The sequence below is a fragment of the Vidua macroura genome, chromosome 27 (genome assembly GCF_024509145.1).
Source record: "Vidua macroura isolate BioBank_ID:100142 chromosome 27, ASM2450914v1, whole genome shotgun sequence".
NCBI lineage: Eukaryota > Metazoa > Chordata > Aves > Passeriformes > Viduidae > Vidua > Vidua macroura.
The window spans coordinates 3,260,941-3,281,729 of record NC_071597.1 but is presented as its reverse complement, the minus strand read 5'-3'; the positions used below and the strand labels follow the sequence as shown (position 1 = coordinate 3,281,729).

Here is a 20,789-nt window from a genome sequence, read left to right as displayed (position 1 = left end):
CTGGGAATTCCAGCCCAGGGCGAGGGCTGTGGGCACGGGGGCACCAAGTGGGGCGCTTGAGCTCGCTGAGCCCCGGGAACAGATGCACATCTGAAACAGAGATTTTTAGAGTTAAATTAACAAAATGAATTAAATATTTATAATTTAGCTTGTAGAGGTATGTGTTGAATTTTAACCTTTTACTTAAGAAACCTCTGCCTGGTACAAAGGGCAAAGGAAAATGCAAATTTCTAGAGCTTCTTGCATAAAGAACAATACCAGAGGAGGCAAAGAACCCAGATAAAGAAGCTCCTCTGTCTCCAAGCCTATCAAGACTGACGGACGTACTCAGATCAGCACCAAAGGACCAAAAGCACACGGAAAGGAGAAAAGTTCAAAAGTTCAGCCATGAGGAAGACCACAATCTTCAGCCTCAGGACCACCGAGAGACCCCCGTGCGACCACCACAGCAAACCAGGCGTGCCCAGAAGGGCGTGGACTCATTTAGCGTGAGAGGCGAGGACAGGCGGGGCCAGGGGTGAATATGCACGGAAAAGTTGTGCAGTGTATTGCATATGGAACACCTCTGGGAATAAAGGTGTGGGTCAGACCGAGGCTGGGGGCACAAGTTTTGGAGAGCGATCTCACCTGTGCTGGGTGCTGACACACAGACCCACTGCATAACTACCCCAGGCTGTGGGGGCTGTTTGTTTATTCCACGGATCGCTTCACATCCCTGGCCTGTGGGTTTGTCTGGTTCTCTCTGCACTGACCCACTGACTCAGGCAGATTTTTTTTTATTATTCCCAAAGGCACAGAGGTGCATTGGAGTCAGTCACACATGGAATGGATGTCGAGCACTTCAAATATCAGCTTTACTCCACAACTGACCTCTGAAAGCTTCAGGCTTTGATCAAGTGCTCAATTAATTAATTAATTAATCTATCCATTACTTCAGTGGAATTTGTATTGTGACCCTGATGAGTCTCCACATAATGCTTCAGAGGCTGAATTCATAAATTCAGACTTCCTGAAGAGAAGTTCAAGGAGCTCTGGTCCGCGTGTGTCCTGTCCTGTACCTGAATCCCTACACGTTTCCCTGTGGAAGCCCACCCTGGAGCAGGTGACCCCAGGGACAAACAGCTCTGGGGCCTTTTCTTTTCGTGGAACTCTCAGCAGCAGCAAACACTGCAAAGAAACGCTCTGGGGAAAGGTCCCTCCAGGAAAGAACAGTGTACAGAAAGCAGCCTGTTGTCAGTACGTGACAGAATGGCTGCTGTGGGGCACGGGGTACAATTCTGTGACCCCAGAGGCAGCAGGCCCAGCTCAGCGGGGACAGGGAGCAGCCACGGGGCAGGGATAGAGCAGGGAAGGTGCTGAGTGCTGTGAGCATTGTGGATGAACAATGTCCCTCTGCAGCTGCAGGACACTGTCGGGCTTGCCCAGTGTGCAGCTGGGCTGGGTCATTTCTCCAGCCTGCACCGAGGCAGCTGAGCTGGGAGGAACCCAGGGCTCTCCCTGCTGTTTGCCAGCCAGTGGCAAAGGCCGAGAGCAGACTTGGCCTTGGAGGAGCTGAGGATGAACACCCGTTGTCAAAGCTGTAGAATGAGGGAAGCTGCCACCTCCCCAGTGTGCCCACAGCCTTCCAAGTGCAGCTCTGTCCGTGGGCACCTGCTTCCCTCTGGCTGAGCAAACCCCAGAACCAGTGAAGGCTCTGGCCCAGGGTCACCCCCAAGATCTGAACTTTCCTTCTCCACATTTCCTGGCGTGTTCAGCTGGGTTGTTGCAAGGTCTGGTGGTGCCTCCCCCGTGTCTCCCTGTTTTGAACCATTTAGGGTTTTTACCACTAAATCCACAAGTAATTGGGGCTTTGCTTACAAGCAGTGCACACTGGAGTGTGTCCTGCATTTAAAGTCTGGTGACTGGACCTGCAGAAGGCTCAAGGATTGCAGAGCTCCTTCAGGGGGAGTGCCCAGCTGCCTCACTTCAGCAGTGAATTATCCTTCTCTGAGTTAAAGCTGTGTGGAGATTCCAGCCCAGTTTTCATGCTGTGACTTACGGAATTCAAATTGTAGCATTTTCTTTAAGATACTGAAATTCACGCTCTCATAGTCCTGGGGAAAACAACAACAACAACAACAACAACACCAAAACCAAAAACAAAAAAAAAAACCAAAAACAAAAACAAAACAAAAAAACAAAAACAAAAACAAACAAAAAACCCAAAAAAAACCAAAAAACAAAAAAAAAAAAAACAAAAACAAAAACAAAAAAACCAAAAAAACCAAACCTAAGTATTTGTTATGGACAAATTCAATTGGGGAGGCCAATTATAGATAAATCAATTAACAATAAGTTATTAAGCAAGCAGTAGTAAGCAAAAGACAGCGCTGGGAGTGGCCTGGGAGTCTCTGCTCTACCATGGCACGCTCCCCCTTTGCCCTTTTGGTTTTTATAGTCCTTTTTTTTTTCCTTCTTTCTGGTTGACGTATTTTCTCTCAACGCACTCTGCACCTGTGCAGTTGGTTGCTAGGGGGGTCTTTTTTTTCTGCCCTTGGTGGTCGTAGGGATGAAGGCTCCTCATCTTCCTTGCAGATTGTCCTTGGCCTAAAAGTTAACTTGTATATAATTAGTTTGTATATAATTAGTTACACAGTCTTCTATGCTAGTTACATCTGCACAGTTCTTAAGCAGGATACTTGCTGTTCCCTCGGGCCCCCTTCTCCTTCTCCTCCCACATCTTGAAATTCCCTACTCAGTTCAAATTCTTATCTCCTTCAATGCTCGTGTTGATGAACAAAGACCTTTTTATTTATTACAATCCCTCCTTTTTACCAATTTGTTCATTAAAATGCTTTAACTCTTGGTGGCTTAAGACCAGGGTTTCATCTACTTCTGAGTCCCTGGGCAATGCTTCGTACCTATCTCAAATAAGCATTAGATGAGCTGCCTCTAGTCTTCCTTTTACAATGTCTATGGTTTTATTAAAAACGCAGGGTCCGGAAGTTAAACTTAGTAACAACAATATCACGGTGTGAAAAATGCATATTTTATGATTGGCTTTACGCAATAGCTACAATGAATATTATATGTGTAATGTTGGAAAGTTATGCTGTATTAGTTCTCTCAAGTAGTGTGTTGAATGTATTTTTAGGTTATAACACAATGTTAAAATAGGAACTATACTATGTAAGATACTTTTTAACTAGCTCAAGAAAGAGATGAGATAATCAATGAATTCTTCGCACAAGGATAACAATTACAGAAACCCCTAAATTTTCCAGAGGAGAGGAATTTATGGCTTTCCTTACCAACAGAAACGAACTTCTTCAAGCCTGACTGAGACTCAAAGGCACCTGGGAATTAACAGAAACTTTATGACAAGTACCAGACAAAGTTCTTGTTTTAAATAAAATACATGCATAATCATGAAGTGTTTTGTATATGCCACAGGCTATCGCTTTTAAGGTGACTCCTTTGTTCACAAGGCATGCTTGTCATGGCTTCAGTGCCCGAGAGCATCCGGATGTCCGGAATTCTTTGCTTTTTATTGTCTTGTAATTGTCCTAACTCTAAATTTTTATTACTCTAATTGTATTACTATTTTTATAACCATTTTATTATTATTAAACTTTAAAAATTTTAAAAACCAAGTGATTGGCGTTTTTCACAATGGGACCTGCAAGGGTTGATAGGAGCGTGGAAAGCCAAGGGGAGCTGCTGAACCAAGTCTCATACCAGCTCTGCTGTGCCCCTCTCTCCCTCTCTCTCTGTCCGAGGCCTTCCCTTAGTTCAGTCATTGCACCTCTCACAATTCCCGTGTGGTCTGCATGCACACAGCATTCCTCCCTAAGGGCAGCACCTAATCCTCCCTGTTGCAAAAATATTACGTCTAGTCCTCTACGATTTTGTAATGCTACCTCTGACAGGGATCCTACAGACTTCTCAAGGGCTGAGATCGACTGTTCGATGCGGGCTAAATCTTCATCTACAGCCATCCTCAAGGAATTGAATTCTTGGTTCTGCTTTACTAATGATGCCACCCCTGTGCCAACACCTGTTCCACCTACAGTCATTAGGGTAGCCACTGTAAAGGCTGTGAAGGGTTCCCTTTTTGATAAGTGGTGTTCAAGAGTTAAACACATATTCCTCAGGATGATAAATGATTTTAGGGACTATTAACACTTGTATGCAAAACTCAGAGACTTCGTTGAATAGGTCAAGAGCAATACAGGGTGTAAGCCCCCCTCTGGAGCATATCCATTTAGTGGTTTTGGCTGCAATTAACCATTTTGCCAGGTTACCCTTCTGCTGTGCCTTACCGATTGTCTCACATAAATGGTTTTTGTGCCACGGGACTCTCCCTGTGCATCATCCCTTTCCAGTTACTGCTGCTAACGTTATCCCTTGGGTCTGGGGGTCCTTCCAGCTACATTGTGGAGGATTGCTCCCATTAACTCGCTTGGGTTTCTCATTGAGCCCTACTGCCTCATAGAAAGGAGGTTTAATATCAAAGCACAGCCAGCATTGTTCAGTAATGTTAGGTCATGTTACATTGAGGACTTGGTATGCTGCCTGCATAAGTTCCAAAGGGTACTTTGCTGGGGATCCGGGGTCAGGAGTATGAGGGTCCCGTTTCCGGGCATTGTGGTGTCACTGGTCCCTGTGGCTGTCTCGGTTAACTCCTCCTCAGCAATTACAGAGTTAGGGCCTATGGGTAGAGGATCATGTGGTAGGATTTCCTTTTTTATTTGAATATACCCTCCACGATCCTTACCCGGTTCCCAACACCTTACTCCCCAAGTTTTACTCCCCTGCATCCAGGGGGTTGAGCACTTGTATTTTCAGGGACCTGCAATCCCCCTTATACAGAATTTCTCCTGAGTGCCATACCACGGAGTTTTGCACCCCTCAGGGTACCATGAGACCTTTAAAAATTTATCTGGATGGGTGACAGCCCAGGTGGTTGCTATGGTTTCACAGCCCCAATACCCACACAGATATTCCCCAGGATAATTACAATATCCCCTCCCAGGACTGGAACTAGGACACCAATAGATAGCGTGGAAGTCAGGTTTACTCCATCCCCTCATAGAGTTTACTGAGTTCTCATTAGTAACAAAAAAGATGGGAGCTGCAGTGGTGGCATTTTGCTTAACAACTTTCCCTTGGTCTATTTTGGTCAGAGTCCAATTAAATGGCTGGTGTGCATAGTCCCCTTGTACAGGCCAGGTACAACATATAACTAATATGTACAGAATTTGCCAGCAAGGGTGGAGTCCAAACCGCCCCAGAACTTGATTATCATTATTTCCCCCTTCCCACTGTTTGTTTTGACATGTTATTGCCGGGCTCACCTTTACCCTTGGGAGATCAGGATCCTTGAGGCAGCTCTTGAAATACCTTTGAATTGTCCCAGCTTGAGGGCTTTTTCCTCCACTGCTTCTTATCCCTCTGCCCTGAGGTGTACCATCTTCTTGGCAGCAAGGATATTCTTCAGGAGGAGCCTTACTCTGTTTTTGCTGCCTCTTTTTGAATGATTGCCAGTTTTCATCCTTCACTTGTGGTGAGTCACACCGAATCCCAGGTAAAGTTTTATGGCAATTCCCTTTTATAATTTGAACAGTTAGGGGAATTGGTTCATTGGAGTGGTAACAACAATTTTCAGGCCTAGCCCCCTTAGTAAACACCTCCCACCACTCTTGGGATTCCCTTGGTAGGGTCCCGTTCTCCTCTCCAATCCTTAGGACTGACTTTGTCAGTTCTCTTTCTAATTGGTAACACCCTTTACAAATACCCCTAGGAGGGGTACCTCTATAACTATGGACCCACCACCGTTCCTGGCAGATTTTACAAATATAGCATACAAAAGGGTAACAATCACAATCCTTATTTGTACAATAGACTCTAAAATCATCAGTTATAGGATATCAATAGTCCAATATCTCACTATGCCAGCTGGTTTGTACAATTTTTACTGAGTCCATTAAGTCTGTTTAAATGTGACCTTAAGATCTCCGGGTTGGCTGGTTATTCTCCAGGGGTCTTCGGCAGCAGCAGCAGTAATCGGTCCCTTTATTCGGCTCACATGTGTCCATCCCTTCTCGGTGGTTCTGACTGCAGTTTCTGTAGTAAGTAAAACAACATAGGGGCCTTCCCAGTTTGGGATTAGTGAGGTTTCTTTCCAGGTTTTTATTAACACCTTATCACCTGGTTTTATATGATGGATTGCTAGGTCTAAAGGAGGTCGTTGCACTAACGACTTGTAACCCAGCTGTAACCCAGCTCCTCTAAGCCCTTCCCGAGCCTTCATACGTTGCATGACACATTGGTTAATTTGTTGATTACTTATTTCAGGGTGATCTATAGGAGAATCCATGTCATAAGGCATCCCATAAAGCATTTCAAATGGACAAATTCCAATATCGGTTCTGGGCTGAGTTCGTATATTTAACAAAGCTAAAGGTAAACATTTTACCCAAGATAACTGTGTTTCATACATCAATTTAGTGAGTTGTTTCTTAATTTCCCCATTTACCCTTTCCACTTTACCTGAGCTTTGTGGATGCCAGGGAGTATGATATTGCCACTTCGTTCCTAGAGCTGTAACTACTTCTTTAATTATTTTGGAGGCAAAGTGTGGCTCTCTGGCTGAGTCTATTACTTCTACTAGTCCATAATGGGGGATTATCTCTTCTAATAGTATTTTTACTACTGTTTGTGTAGTTGCCCTGGAGGTAGGGAATGCCTCTACAAAGTGAGTCAAGTGATCTATTATCACCAATAAGTGTTTATACCTTCCTACTTTAGGCAAATCAGTAAAATCTATTTGAATGTGGGAAAACGGTCTATGTGCCAATTCCCGTCCCCCCATTTCCCTTTGTCTCCATTGCCTCTTGTTGACCCGTTGACAGGTTAGGCATTGTTGTGTTATTTGTTTAGCTAAGGTGTGCATCCCCATACAAGTATATTTAATTGCAGATTGGTCTGTTAATGTCTGGGTACCCCAGTGTGTTTTTGTGTGAATTGCTTCCAGGATTTTTCAAGCCACTGACTTCGGGAGTACCTCACGGCCATCTGGTGATTCTTTTCTATTTCCCTTCTCTATGATCCCCATTTCTTTTAGTTTTTCCTGCTCCTTTTCGGTGAACACCAATATCTGGATTGGTCCGTGTAGTATACAATACTTCTTGTTGGGATTCTTGCAAACACAATTTATTCCACACATCCCAAATTCTTTCCAGCAGTCGTGACAAGGTTCACTCTCTAAATCAGCTCCACAATCAGGGCAGTCTTCCCTACCCCTTTTGGTAATTACAGTTTCCTTTAACACTCTAAGAGCCGCATTTTTTTGCCTCTTGATCAGCGATATTGTTTCCCCTGATTTGGTTACATATCCCGCTCTGGTGGCCTTTTACATGAACTACAGCGATACCTTCAGGCAACCCTAAAGCTCTCAGTACTTTCCTAATTAAATCCTCACGAATTAATCCCTTTCCCTGTGAATTAATCAAGCCCTTTTCTTCCCATATCTCTCCAAATGTATGTATTACCCCATAAGCATATTTTGAGTCTGTATAAATAGTTCCAGCCTTTCCTTTTAACAGCTCTAAGGCCCGTAATGCTGCATATAACTCACAAGCCTGTGCCGCCCACCCTGAGCTTAATGGCCCTGACTCTGTTACCTTCAAGGTTTTTCCATCAATTACAGCGTATGATTTTCTTTTTCCTTCTATTGCTCGAGACGACCCATCCACAAATAATTTCTTGCCATCTTCTAGTTCTTCTTCCTCCAAATCAGGCGTTCTTCAATAACTTTTAGGCAATCGTGTGTCAGGTTTTCACTAGGTTCTCTGTACAGAAATTGAGCAGGGTTTTGGAGGGAAGTGGTTTCTAAGCTTAATTTTGGTGAGGAAATCAGGCTTCCCTCATATTTTAGGAGCCTAGCATCTGTGATCCATTTCTCTGCTTTTTGCTGTAACACTCCTCGAATGTTGTGGGGAGATAGTACATGTAATTCCCCTCCAAAAGTTATTTTTACTGTTTCCTCTACTAACAGTGCTGCTGCAACTATTGTTTGTAAACAAGTGGGCCAACGTCTAGATACTGGGTCTAGCAGTTTTGATAAATAGGCCACCGTTTTTTTACTCCCTGCCCAATCTTGAGCTAATACTCCGTATGCTGTACCATCCTTAATGTTTACAAAAAGATAAAAGGGCCCTTTTAAATCAGGAAGACTGAGAACCGGTGCATTTACTAATTCTGCCTTGAGGTCCTGTAGATTTTCCTCATCTTCCCGAGTCCACTTAAGCAAGCCTTCTTTTGTTAGTTTCTCATATAGGAATTTTACTTTCCAGCTAAATCCCTCTATCCATTGTCTACAGTACCCAAACAATCCTAGCAGCTGTTTAACCTCTGGCTTCATCCTTGGCCCTGGCATAGCTAAGATTCCCTTAACCCTTTCCGGGTCCAATTTCTTCATTCCTTGACTCAGTCTATGTCCGAGATACTTCACCTCTTTTTCCACAAATTGTAGTTTGGATTTTGACACTTTGAGTCCTTTCAGGCTTAGAAAATTGAGTAATCTTACACTCTCTTCCCTGACAACTTCCTCTTCTTTTCCAGCTATTAACAAGTCATCCACGTACTGAATCAGGACAGCCCCTTCTCTCAGTTGAAAACCTGTAAGTAACTGCTCCAGTGCCTGGCCGAATAAATTAGGGGACTCTGGAAACCCTTGTGGGAGTACCCTGTGGGCGTCTGGGTCTTCCCATTCAAAGGCAAAATAGTCCCTACAACTCTCTTAGAGGGGACATGCCCAAAATGCATCCTTTAAATCTATAACACTATAGTGGTAACACTATACCACTGATTTTCGGGGCCTAACTGACTTAATAAAGTATAAGGGTTAGCAGCTACAGGGAATCTTTCTAGAGTCCTTTTGTTAATTTCTCATAAATCATGTACCAAACGGTATTTCCCATCGGGTTTTTTTTAACAGGAAGGATAGGAGTATTAACAGGGGACATGCAGGGTTCTAATAACCCTTGTGCTTTTAATCTTTTGATTTCAGGTTTGACCCCTTTCCTTCCTTCATTTGGAATTGGGTATTGCTTAACTCTAACTGGGACTTCAGGATTCCTTAACATTACTTCAAAGGGCTTTATGTCCAGTCGGCCTGCTGTGACTGGGGTATTCCACACTTCAGGGTTAATTTTCTGTTCGTCCTCTACCCGAAGAGAACATAATTTAATATTTAGCTTTTTGTCATTTATGTCGATTCCAATTCCTAATTCAATCATCAAATCTCGTCCCAGTAAGTTATAGTCAGCCTCTGGAACTAACAACAGTGACCCTATACCTATTTTGGAGCTGGTTTCAAAAATCACGTCTTTGATTACAGGCACTTTAAAGGCTTCCCCTTTTGCCCCAACTACCTGTATTGTTTCTCTTGATAATTTACACCCTGAGGGAAGGGTTTGAACCGTTGATCTCTGGCTCCTGAGTCCACAAGGAACTCCTATTCTTGCTGCTGGGGACCAATTCTCAGTTTTACCAGGGGCTCTGTTCTTTCCTGGGTCCCCAGCAAATAGAGCCCCTGACCCCCTCAATCTTCCTTGAATTGCTTTTCATCTGCCAACCTTTTTCTGCATTCCTGCCGAAAATGCCCTCTCTTACCACAATAAAAGCAGCTTCCTTGTCCACTCTCCTTTTCTCTTCTCCCTCCTTCCACCCTCTGGCTGCTCGGTTTACTTCCCTGGAACTGACTAAGCGTTCCCCTCTGCCCTTCACGTACCACAGCCATCATCACTCTTGCTTGTTTCCTATGTCCTTCCTCCTCTCTCCGTACATACACTTTCTGAGCTTCCCGCAACAACTCCTCCAGGCCTCTACCGTGCCAATCCTCAATCTTTTCCAGCTTTCTCCTAATGTCAGGCCAGGCTCTGGCCACGAACTGGGTCTTTAACAACATCTGTCCTTCCGGAGTGTCAGGGTTTGCTCCGGAGTACAGCTGAAAAGATCTCCGGAGCCGTCCTAACCATTCCGTGGGGTCCTCATCTTTCTTTTGACTCTCACAAAAAGCTTTATTCATGTTCTGCCCCTTAGGGACTGATCCTCTGATCCCCTGGATAAGAATTGTTCTTAAGTCTGCCATATGTGTCCTATGCAGGGGATCTTGCTTATCCCAATTAGGACACTGTAAAGGCCATTTAGTATCTGCTTGGGGTCCTGCCTGATGGTCTCTATCCCAAATTCTCATACCGGCTGTCCTGATCATCCCTCCCTCCTCAGATGTGAATAGAATCCCCAGTATTGACTACATTTCATCCCACGTATACACGTTGGGCCCCAGAAACTGATCCACCCGCTCTGCAACTCCAAGGGGGTCTTCCAATAGATGTCCCATTTCTTTCTTGAACTCCCTCACATCTCCTGAATTAAGAGGTACCTCCACATAACCTATTCCCGGAATTTGGGCTGGTTGTCCCTGCTGACCAGCATTAGGATTAGGGATCATTCCCAAAGCTACTTCCCTTAATGGATATAGAGCTTGCCCTTCCCTTTCTCTTTCCCCCCTTGTTAGGCTACGAGTAACGCGGCGATTTTCCTCAGGGACCGGTTCCAGGATTTCTACCTCTTGGTTATCAAAATCTCCCCCTTGATCCAAATCGGGGTAGACTCCGGGTGGTGCTGGTGGGGGTGGAGGAGGGGGAGGTATGTATGGTAGAGGGGGTGCAGTTGGAACCTCCTCAGGCTTTTTATTTTTCTTTTTCCCTCCCTGGGTGCTTAAGGCAAAAAGTTTTGCTCTTGTTTCCCCCACTATCCAGAGAGCAGCGTACTTGCTCTCTTCCATATCAAAAGGTTCTTTAGCATTTACATAAATGTTTAATGCCTGGCAAATCCAGTCCTCGAATCTTCCAAACACTGGCCAAAATAAATTATCACCACAGATTTGTTTCCCTCCCCATACTTCCATACAATCATGTACCATTTTTGCCCTATCCTTCCCTTTTCTTGAAGGATATTCACCCCAAGATTTTATCATTAGACCTAACGGACTGTCAGGTGGTATCTGGGGAAACTTTACCGGGGTCCCCGTCCCCATGGAGTCAGAGGGCTTGCTTTTCCTCTGTCCCATCTTCCAGGACACCTTCACACACACACACACTCGCGGCCCCCTGTTCGTGGCCCAGCCCCTCTCGGGGTCTGGAAACCGCACTACTTAGAGGTCCACACTTGCCTCGTCCTAAAAGGACGTCTCGTACGTTATGTCCTGGGATCCCAACCCCAACCGAGCAGATCCCACTTTTATACTCACGCTGTCCTGCGTCTTCACCCGGGCTTTGTGCACAAAGATTATGGGGTTACTGGTATCCCTTCTGCTTAACACCAAATTTAGGTTCATTGGTAAGGGTCCGGGAAGGCAAAGCCTGCAGCAGGGCCGCTGCAGAGGCAGCGGGGTGCCTCCCTGATGAGGAATTCCCACCTGGCCACCCTCATCCGAGTCACAGCACCAAATTTGTTATGGACAAATTCAATTGGGGAGGCCAATTATAGATAAATCAATTAATAAGTTATTAAGCAAGCAGTAGTGAGCAAATGACAGCGCTGGGGTGGCCTGGGAGTCTCTGCTCTACCATGGCACGCTCCCCCTTTGCCCTTTTGGTTTTTATAGTCCTTTTTTTTTTTTTTCTTCTTTCTGGATGATGTATTTTCTCTCAACGCACTCTGCACCTGTGCAGTTGGTTGCTAGGGGGGTCTTTTTTTCTGCCCTTGGTGGTCGTAGGGATGAAGGCTCCTCATCTTCCTTGCAGATTGTCCTTGGCCTAAAAGTTAACTTGTATATAATTAGTTTGTATATAATTAGTTACACAGTCTTCTATGCTCGCTGCATCTGCCGCCTCCAAAAAATCCGAATGATCAAGGATGTCTCCCAGCCCCAAGCTGCCCCCACCTCAAACCTGCACTGCCAAGGGAACCCTACAAACTGACATCAGGAGCCTGGGCTGGCCACTTTTCTTTCCCAGGGAAAAGGACCGGTCCGTGTCTCCAGGGGCCTGTGGCCCTGAGTGGCCGGACACCTCCAAAAATCCAAACGATCAAGGATGTCTCCCAGCCCCAAGCTGCCCCCACCTCAAACCTGTGCTGTCCTGACAGTCCCAAGGGCACCCTACAAACTGACATCAGGAGCCTGGGCTGCTGAGTTTGCTTTCCCAGGGTTGATATCTCTCCTTTGTGACCAGGGCCTGGCGCTCCCCCTGGGCCGTCAGGCCCCGAGTGTCCTTTTGCCTCCTCCGTTTCCACACGGCGCAGGATTTCTCCGAGACCCCATCTGCCACCCCCAAATACCCAGGGGATGTTTTTGGTGCCGAATGCCTCTTGGAAACTGACTGTACAAAACTTGGCGCTTGATTTTTTCTGTGCTGGATTTCTCCTTGACAAAGCTGCCAGCATGTAGCCCTTACACCAACCACTTCCCTGGGCCCAGAAATCACAACCTCCAGAGCAGTGTGGGACCCTGCCCACTGCCCCTCCACTGCCACCTTTCCAAAGCATTGCACTGCATTCCAGTAATACTCTGCATTTCCAGCGGGCAGCCTGCCTGACCCTCACCCTCACCCTAAAAATGCACTAAGGAATTCTACATCAGCCCTTAGGAAGGTGTAACAATACCCTAAAAGACACCAGAAAAGTCCTAAAAAGCCTTCCAAAATCCCCTAAATATTCCTAATAGTCCTGTCAAAAAACTCAAGGAAACCTCCCTCAGCTCCAGCCTCTGTCACCCTCAAGCCCCCACAGTGCCCCTCAAGCTGCCCCTCAGCCTCTATGTGCCGTGCCATGAAAAGACCCCAAAAAACCATAAAAATTCCCTAAAAAACCCTCATCTTCAAAATGTCCTAAAAGCCCCACAAAAAACATAAAAATAGCCTCAGAATACCCTTAAAATACTATAAAAAATACCCTACTTTAAAAAAAACCCTAAAACACACCTAAATAGCCCTAAAGAACCTTTAAACAAATCCCTAAATATTCCTAAAAGAGCTCTAAAAATACCCCCCAAATCCTTAAAATGCCCTGATAACACCCTAAAAAACCCTAAAAGCTCCCTCAAAAGACCTAAAAATACCCTAGTCCTAAGAGTCCTCCACATACCCTCAACAGTCCTAAAAAAGCCCCAAGAACACCCAAAAAAACCCTAGAAATTCTAATTAGTAGTAAGAAAGCCCTTAAAATACCCTAAAAAAAAAAATATTTTCAAAGCCCTGAAAAAGCCCTAAAAGTATCCTAAATATTCACAGAAAATTCCTAAAAAGCTCCGGTGAAAATAACCCTACAATACCCTTTAAAAGCCCTAAAAAAACCCCAAAAAAGTACTCAGTCCCCAACCTTTACCAGTCACTCTCTAGCCAGCAAACATCATCCCTACCTTTTCATTAGGGTCACAGCCTGCAGCTGCTGGGAGGGTTCTGGGGCTGTCCCAGCATTAGGGTTGCTGCCTGCAGCTGCTGTTGAGGAACACTGGTGTTCTAGGGGTGTGTTTAGGGTGAGCTTAGGGTTGGGGTGAGGGCTGCTGCTGTACCCTAACCCTTCCTGGTACCCCGTGTCCTGTCCTTTGTACCCTCAGGGTCAGCTCTCCACCTGTCAAGTCCCCCCCTCTTTGCCCCTCAGCCCGCAATGTCTGTGTGTCACCCCAAGCCCCCCGACACTGTCCCGTGCTCCCCTGACCTCCACCGTGCACTCTCCACCCGGGTAGGGGTGGTTTTAAGGGTGAGGTTAAGGGTGCTGTGAGGGCTGGTTCACCGGTCACCCTCAGGCACCCCCACTTTGTCCCTCAGGCACCCCCTGCCTCTCAGCCTCCTTGTGTCACCCTCAGGTTCCCACCGCAGCCTCTCAGCGTCTCTGTGCCACCCTGGAGCCCCCCTTTTTACTCCTAAAGACCCCTTCTGCCTCTCAGCTGCCCCCATGTTCTGTGTCACCCTCCAGCCCCCTCCCCTCAGCCCCAGCTGCCTTTGTGACACCGCGCGGCCCACAGACGCCGTCCCTGCCTGTTTTCTTTGGGTGTTGTCCTGCTGCGAGGGCCGCACTATCCCCACGAGTCCGGGCTCCCATGTCCTGCTGCAGGGAGTCACACCTGGGGCATGGGAGGAGTGAGGGATGGGGCAGGGGCGGGATGGGGAGGGGTGAAGGGTGGAGAGAGGGTGGGGATGGGGTGGGCTGGAAGGACAAGTAGGGGTGAGGGGTGGAGACGGGGACAGAGCAGAACAGGGCAGAGGGAAGAGGGACATTTGGAGGGGGCAGTCCACATATCCCAGACCAAAGCTGCAGCAAAATACAATTTGGGATGCCAGGGCAAAGCCAAACACCACCTGCAAACTGACATCAGGAACCTGGGCTGGCCACTTTTCTTTCCCAGGGAAAAGGGACGGACTTTGTCTCCAGGGGCCTGTGCCACTGAGTGGCCGGCCACCTCCAAAAATCAGAATAAACAAGGATGTTTCCCAGACCCAAGGTGCCCCCACCTCAAACCTGTGCTGCCCTGACAGTCCCAAGGGAACCCTGCAAACTGACATCAGGAACCTGGGCTGGCCACTTTTCTTTGATAGGGAACATGGCTGGTGTTTGTGTTCAGGGGCCCCAAACCATTCCGTGCTTCCAAAACCCATACCAGCAGAGCCCCTTTAAATGAGATTTTATCAATTTTAGCCAGTGCTGGCTGCCAGAGCAATCAGAGCTGGCAGGAAAAGCTGCCCCGGGCAGCTCAGGGGGAAGGGAAGCTCTTCTTAGAGCTCCAGGGGTGACAACTGAGCCCCCAGGGACGGAATTCTGCAGCCCCTGTGCTCAGCACTGCCCTTGGCATCTCCTCAGGGTTGGGGTTTCCCTCTGCTTGCTTGAGATTTTTTGTATTTCCATCCCAATTTAGGAGGTGCTGGAGGGATGAACTGGATGATGGGTGACACCTCTGTGTCCCCTCTGTGTCCTGGCAGCCAGGGTGACACCTGTGGGGTCCCCTCTGTGTCCCAGCAGCCAGTGACAACCCTGGGGCCACCTCTGTGTGTCCTGGCAGCCAGGGTGACATCCCTGGGTCCCCTCTGTGACACCCCTGGGTCCCCTCTGTGTCCTGGCAGCCAGGGTGGCACCCCTTGGTCACTGCTGTGTCCTGGCAGCCAGGGTGACACCCCTGGGTCCCCTCTGTGACACCCCTGGGTCACTGCTGTGTCCTGGCAGCCAGGGTGGCACCCTGGTCCTGTTCAGAGGCAGCCAAAGGGAATCCAAGGCAGTTTTTGTTTTATTTTACAAAATCCCGAGGGGCCCAGAGCTGGGCTGGGCTAATCCATGCGAGCCTTCAGCGTCCTGGTGGTGACCTTGTCCTTCTCTCTGGATGGGGGAAAAGAGGAGATGGTTTACTGCTAAAGCCAGGTTTAAACCCAGCCTAGAGCTCGTCCTGCCCTGGGCAGCCCCAGCTGCACGGGCAGGAGCTCAGCTATTTGGGACAATAAAAAAATCAACTCTTTGTTCTGGGGAGCTGCCAGGTCTGGGGCGCTGCAGGAGCAAAATGGGATTTTCCGAAGGCAGAGCTGGAGTTAGTGCTGCATCCTCATTCCCATGGGAATTCCAGCAGTTAGTGCTGCATCTTCATTCCCATGGGAATTCCAGCAGTTAGTGCTGCATCCATGAGGGGCAGAGCTCCTCAATCCCATGGGAATGCAGCCAGGGAATTCCTGAACAGCAGGACTCAGAATTCCAGGATTCCATCCCCAGTCCCACAGGAATGCAGACTGGGAATCCCTGAGCAGAGGGACTCAAAACTCCAGGAGTTATTTCTTGGTTCCAGCAAGGAACTGCAGCAGCAAAATCAAACCCTGGGAAGGGACAGAGCCCGGCTGAGGAGGGGCAGGATTTGGAGATCCCTAAGGGAAGGGAAAGGAAAAAGGGAAAGGGGAAAAAAGATGCTCAGCTCCTTGGATGTGGGGGATCCTTGGGAGGAAGGGAAGCAGGGCAGTGCCCAGCCCTGGGTTTGGGCGTGGGGAAGGGAAGGCTCCCCGGAGCAGCAGCACTCACATGACGTGCACCACCACGCCCATGCCCGAGATGGCGTCCCTGTCCACGGCGTTGAGCATGGCCTGCGAGATGGTCTCGAAGAGGTGCTCGGGCTCCTGGGAAGCACAGGGAGCACAGGGAGCCTTCACCTGGGCTACAGACCCCCCAAAAACCCACCCCAACCCCCCAGACCCTGCAGGCTTCCCCTGTCAGGCTGCAGTGAGGCCTCTCCCCAGCTCGGCATCTCCAGGGAGCATGGGAGGGAGAATTCCCGAATCCACAGAGCCCAGGTGATCCCAGAATATCCCAGATTACCTCAGGAGATCCCAGGTGACCTCAGGCTACCCCAAGAAATCCCAGGTGACCCCAGGTGTCCCCAGAATATCCCAGATAACCCCAGGAGATCCCAGATGACCTCAGGCTACCCCAAGAAATCCCAGGTGAGCCCAGGTGTCCCCAGAATATCCCAGATAACCCCAGGAGATCCCAGGTGACCTCAGGCTACCCCAAGAAATCCCAGGTGATGCCAGGTGACCCCAGATAACCCCAGGAGATCCCAGGTGAGCCCAGGACATGCCAGATGACCCCGGGTGATCCCAGAATATCCCAGGTGACCCCAGGAGGTCCCAAGCTATCCCCAGGCTACCCCAGGTGTCCCCCAGCTGCACTGACCATGTCGGGCTCCCACAGGGACTCGCACATGCCGTACATCTGCTCGGAGCACGTGCCGCTGACCACGAAATCGTCGGTGACCATGGGGCAGCCGATGAGGTCCAGGGAGCAGATGAAGGGCTCGTGGCTGAGCGGGTCCAGCCCCGCGATCACCGGCTCCGTGTAGTAGGGACCAAACCTGGGCACACAGCTGGGCTCAGGGCAGCCCTGGGCACAGGGACAGCCCAGCTGGGACCGTGGGATCACCCAGCCCTGCTCTTCTGGGACCACAGGGATCACCCAGCCCTGCTCTTCTGGGACTGTGGGGATCACCCATCCCTGCTCTTCTGGGACTGTGGGGATCACCCATCCCTGCTCTTCTGGGACCACAGGGATCACCCATCCCTGCTCTTCTGGGACCACAGGGATCACCCAGCCCTGCTCTTCTGGGACCACAGGGATCACCCAGCCCTGCTCTTCTGGGACTGTGGGGATCACCCAGCCCTGCTCTTCTGGGACCACAGGGATCACCCATCCCTGCTCTTCTGGGACTGTGGGGATCACCCATCTCTGCTCCTCTGGGACCACAGGGATCACCCATCCCTGCTCTTCTGGGACCACAGGGATCACCCAGCCCTGCTCTTCTGGGACCACAGGGATCACCCATCCCTGCTCTTCTGGGACCACAGGGATCACCCAGCCCTGCTCTTCTGGGACCACAGGGATCACCCAGCCCTGCTCTTCTGGGACCGTGGGGATCACCCAGCCCTGCTCTTCTGGGACCACAGGGACATCCCAGCACAGGACAATCCCCAAAATCCCAGCAGTGGTATCTGAACACTCCTGCAGCTCTGGCAACTTTGGGGTTGTGACCATTCCCAGAGCTCACCCACCCTCCCTTCCCTGAACTTCCAACCCAGCCATTCCCAGAATTTCCAACCCAGCCATTCCCAGAATTTCCAACCCAGCCATTCCCAGAATTTCCAACCCAGCCATTCCTTGGCTGCTGTGCCAGCCCCAGAGCACAGCCTGCAGCTGTCCCCAGTCCCACATCTCTCAGAAATGTTCTCCAGGCACAGAAACCATCCCACAGCTCCTTCCAGGGAGAGCCCTGCGATGGTTCTGGCACAGCAGAGCACCCTGAAGCAGCAGGAGCTCTGTCAGAGACAATCTGGGGAGGATTTGTCACCCCAGGAGAACAAAAACCGGTTCAGGGGGGTGATGGTGACAGCAGGAAGTGATCCAGGCTCCTGTGGCCACCCCAGCCCCCCAGTCCTCCCCTGCAGCACACAGAAATTGCAGTTTTTGCAGCTTTACCTCCTCTCGTAGAGCAGGTTGGACACCATGCTCATGAAGGTCTGAGGCTTGATCTGCCTCCCCTCCTTCAGCTCGTACAGGTTCAGCCTAAACTTCAGCCTCTGGGCCCTGCAGGAGACCAGAGCCAGGCTCAAAGCAGGGCAGGCTCCTGCTGCTGCCCTCAGCCAGGCCTGGATTTCAGCCGTGAGAGCTGAATTGGAGCAGTGAGGGCTCAGCTTTAGGAGTTAAAAGTTGACTTTTAGCAGGGAAAGGTGAATTTTAGGAGCGAAAGTTAAATTTCAGCAGTAAAAGTTCCATTTTAGCAGTAGGCGTTCAATTTCAGCGGTGCAAGTTGAATTTTAGCAGTGAAACTTCAATTTTAGCTAGGAAACTTCAACTTTGGCAGGGAAATTTCAACTTTAGCAGGGAAATTTTAATTTTAGCAGTGAAATTTCAATTTTAGCTATGAAACTTCAGCTTTAGCAGGGAAATTTTAATTTTAGCAGCGAAATTTCAACTTTAGCAGCGAAGTTTTAATTTTAGCAGTGAAATCTCAATTTTAGCAAAGAAACTTCAACTTTAGCAGGGAAATTTTAATTTTAGCAGTGAAATTCAATTTTAGAAGTGAAATTTTAATTTTAGCTGTGAAATCTCAATTTTAGCTGTGAAACTTCAACTTTAGCAGTGAAATTTCAATGTTAGCAGCGCAATTTCAATGTTAGCAGCGCAATTTCAATGTTAGCAGCGCAATGCCAACTCGAGCCGTGCAATGCCAGCCCCGCCAGCCCCGGCACCGTCCGCTGCCCTCCCGCCGGCCCCGCTCACGGTAAAGCCCCACTCACACGGTCTGCACGTCCGTGGCCAGCCCGGCCAGGCCGATGTAGAGCCTTTGGCCCATGGGGAAAATCTTCTGGAAGTCGGTGGTCACGGTCTGCGCCTGGACGCCGAAGCGCCGGTCGGCGGCGATGGCCACGCAGCCGCGGCCCCGCATGGCCATGACGGCGCCGCCGTTGTAGGACATGATGGACTGCACGGAGCGGCGGCTCAGCGGCAGCGGAGAGAGCCCCGGGGCAGCGCCGGTACCGCCCGCCGGGGCTGGGACTCACCGCCCGCCGCTCCTTCCCCCTCTCCCCACGGGCCTCCCCTCACGGAGCGGCCCCCGGTGCCGCCCGCCGCGGCCGCTCCGTGCCCCGCTCCCCGCGGGCCTCACTGGGCCGCGCCCCGGGTCTCACCATGGCTGCGGCTGCTCGGTCACGCCTCAGTCACCGCCGTGTTCCCGCCGTGTTCCCGCTGTGTCCCCGCTGTGTCACCGCTCCGGCCCCGCTCTGTGCCCAGACCCCGCTCCGGCCCCGCTCCGGCCCCGCTCTGTGCCCAGACCCCGCTCCGGCCCCGCCGCGCCGCCACTGCTCCCGCCCCCAGCGCTTCCCATTGGTCACTTCCACTGCCGCTCCCGCCCCCAGCGCTTCCCATTGGTCACTTCCACTGCCGCTCCCGCCCCCAGCGCTTCCCATTGGTCACTTCCACTGCCGCTCCCGCCCCCAGTGCTTTCCATTGGTCACTTCCACTGCCGCTCCCGCCCTCAGCGCGTCCCATTGGTCACTGCCGCGACGCTTTCCATTGGTCACTGCTACCGCCGCTCTCATTTTGGCGCTTCCCATTGGTTATTGCCGCGCCGCTCCCGCCTTCACAGCTTCCCATTGGCTGCCGCTGCCGCTCTCACCTTGGCGCTTCCCATTGGTCATTGCCGCCGCTGCTCCCGCCTTCACCGCTTCCCATTGGTCACTTCCACCGCCGCTCTCATCCCGACGCTTCTCATTGGTGGCCGCCGCAGCCCGGAGCCCGAGCGCTGCTGGGGATTGGCGGGAGCCGCTCGGGCGCGCGAAGGTGATTGGCTGAGGCAGGGGAGGGTGGGCGGGGCGGGAAAGTGGCGAGTCACAGTGTGCGCGCGAGGCATGACGGGAGTGAGGGGGCGGGGCCACGGCGGGGAAATGGGGAAACAGCTGGAAAATGGGGGAACGGCTGGAAAAATGGGAACGGCTGGAAAAGTGGGAACGGCTGGAAAATGGGAACAGCTGGAAATGGAAACAGCTGGAAATGGAAACAGCTGGAAAAAGGGAACAGCTGGAAAATGGGGGAACAGCTGGAAAATGGGGAAACAGCTGGAAAATGGGGAAACAGCTGGAAAATGGGAACAGCTGGAAATGGGAACAGCTGGATAAATGGGGGAACGGCTGGAAAATGGGAACAGCTGGAAATGGAAACAGCTGGAAATTGAAACAGCTGGAAAAAGGGAACAGCTGGAAAATGGGGAAACAGCTGGAAAATGGGAACAGCTGGAAAATGGGGAAACAGCTGGAAAATGGGAACAGCTGGAAAATGGGGAAACAGCTGGAAAATGGGAACAGCTGGAAAATGGGAACAGCTGGAAATGGGAACAGCTGGATAAATGGGGGAACGGCTGGAAAATGGGAACAGCTGGAAAATGGAAACACAGATGGAAAATGGGGGAACAGCTGGAAAATGGGGAACGGCTGGAAAATGGGGAACGGCTGGAAAATGGGGAAACAGCTGGAAAATGGGAACAGCTGGAAAATGGGGGAACAGCTGGAAAATGGGAACAGCTGGAAAATGGGGGAACAGCTGGAAAATGGGAACAGCTGGAAAATGGGAACGGCTGGAAAAATGGGAACAGCTGGAAAATGGGAACACAGATGGAAAATGGGGGCACAGCTGGATCAGTGGGGGAACAGCTGGATTGGGGAACAGCTGGAGCAAATGGAGCAGTGCGTGCACAGCTGGATACGGGGGGAACAGCTGGATCC

The 20,789-nt window shown here is 49.9% G+C and overlaps 1 protein-coding gene across 2 annotated transcripts; it reads right to left on the bottom strand.

Moving 5' to 3' along the window:
• Window positions 1-15,250: 15,250 nt before the first annotated feature.
• PSMB3 (proteasome 20S subunit beta 3) lies at window positions 15,251-19,310 on the bottom strand. 2 transcript variants are annotated; one of them, XM_054000437.1, is made up of 6 exons: window positions 19,200-19,310; window positions 18,810-18,904; window positions 17,989-18,096; window positions 16,693-16,870; window positions 16,042-16,136; window positions 15,251-15,357 (listed from the first exon to the last, which is right to left on the bottom strand). In XM_054000437.1, exons 1-6 carry the CDS (start codon window positions 19,200-19,202, stop codon window positions 15,309-15,311), a joined length of 528 nt encoding a protein of 175 aa, XP_053856412.1. In that variant the 5' UTR covers window positions 19,203-19,310; the 3' UTR covers window positions 15,251-15,308. The 2 variants fall into 2 exon arrangements, with proteins under 2 accessions (XP_053856412.1, XP_053856411.1); XM_054000436.1 differs by having other exon boundaries at window positions 18,810-18,994; window positions 19,200-19,309.
• Window positions 19,311-20,789: the final 1,479 nt, after the last annotated feature.

What these genes read in the sequence shown, in the direction of transcription:
- PSMB3 (XM_054000436.1), bottom strand. An exon ending in AACCTGCTCTACGAGAGGAG is followed by an intron (nt 16,871 to 17,988) that starts GTAAAGCTGCAA and finishes CTGTGTGCCCAG; the next exon opens with GTTTGGTCCCTACTACACGG. An exon ending in CCCTGTGGGAGCCCGACATG is followed by an intron (nt 16,137 to 16,692) that starts GTCAGTGCAGCT and finishes TGTGCTTCCCAG; the next exon opens with GAGCCCGAGCACCTCTTCGA.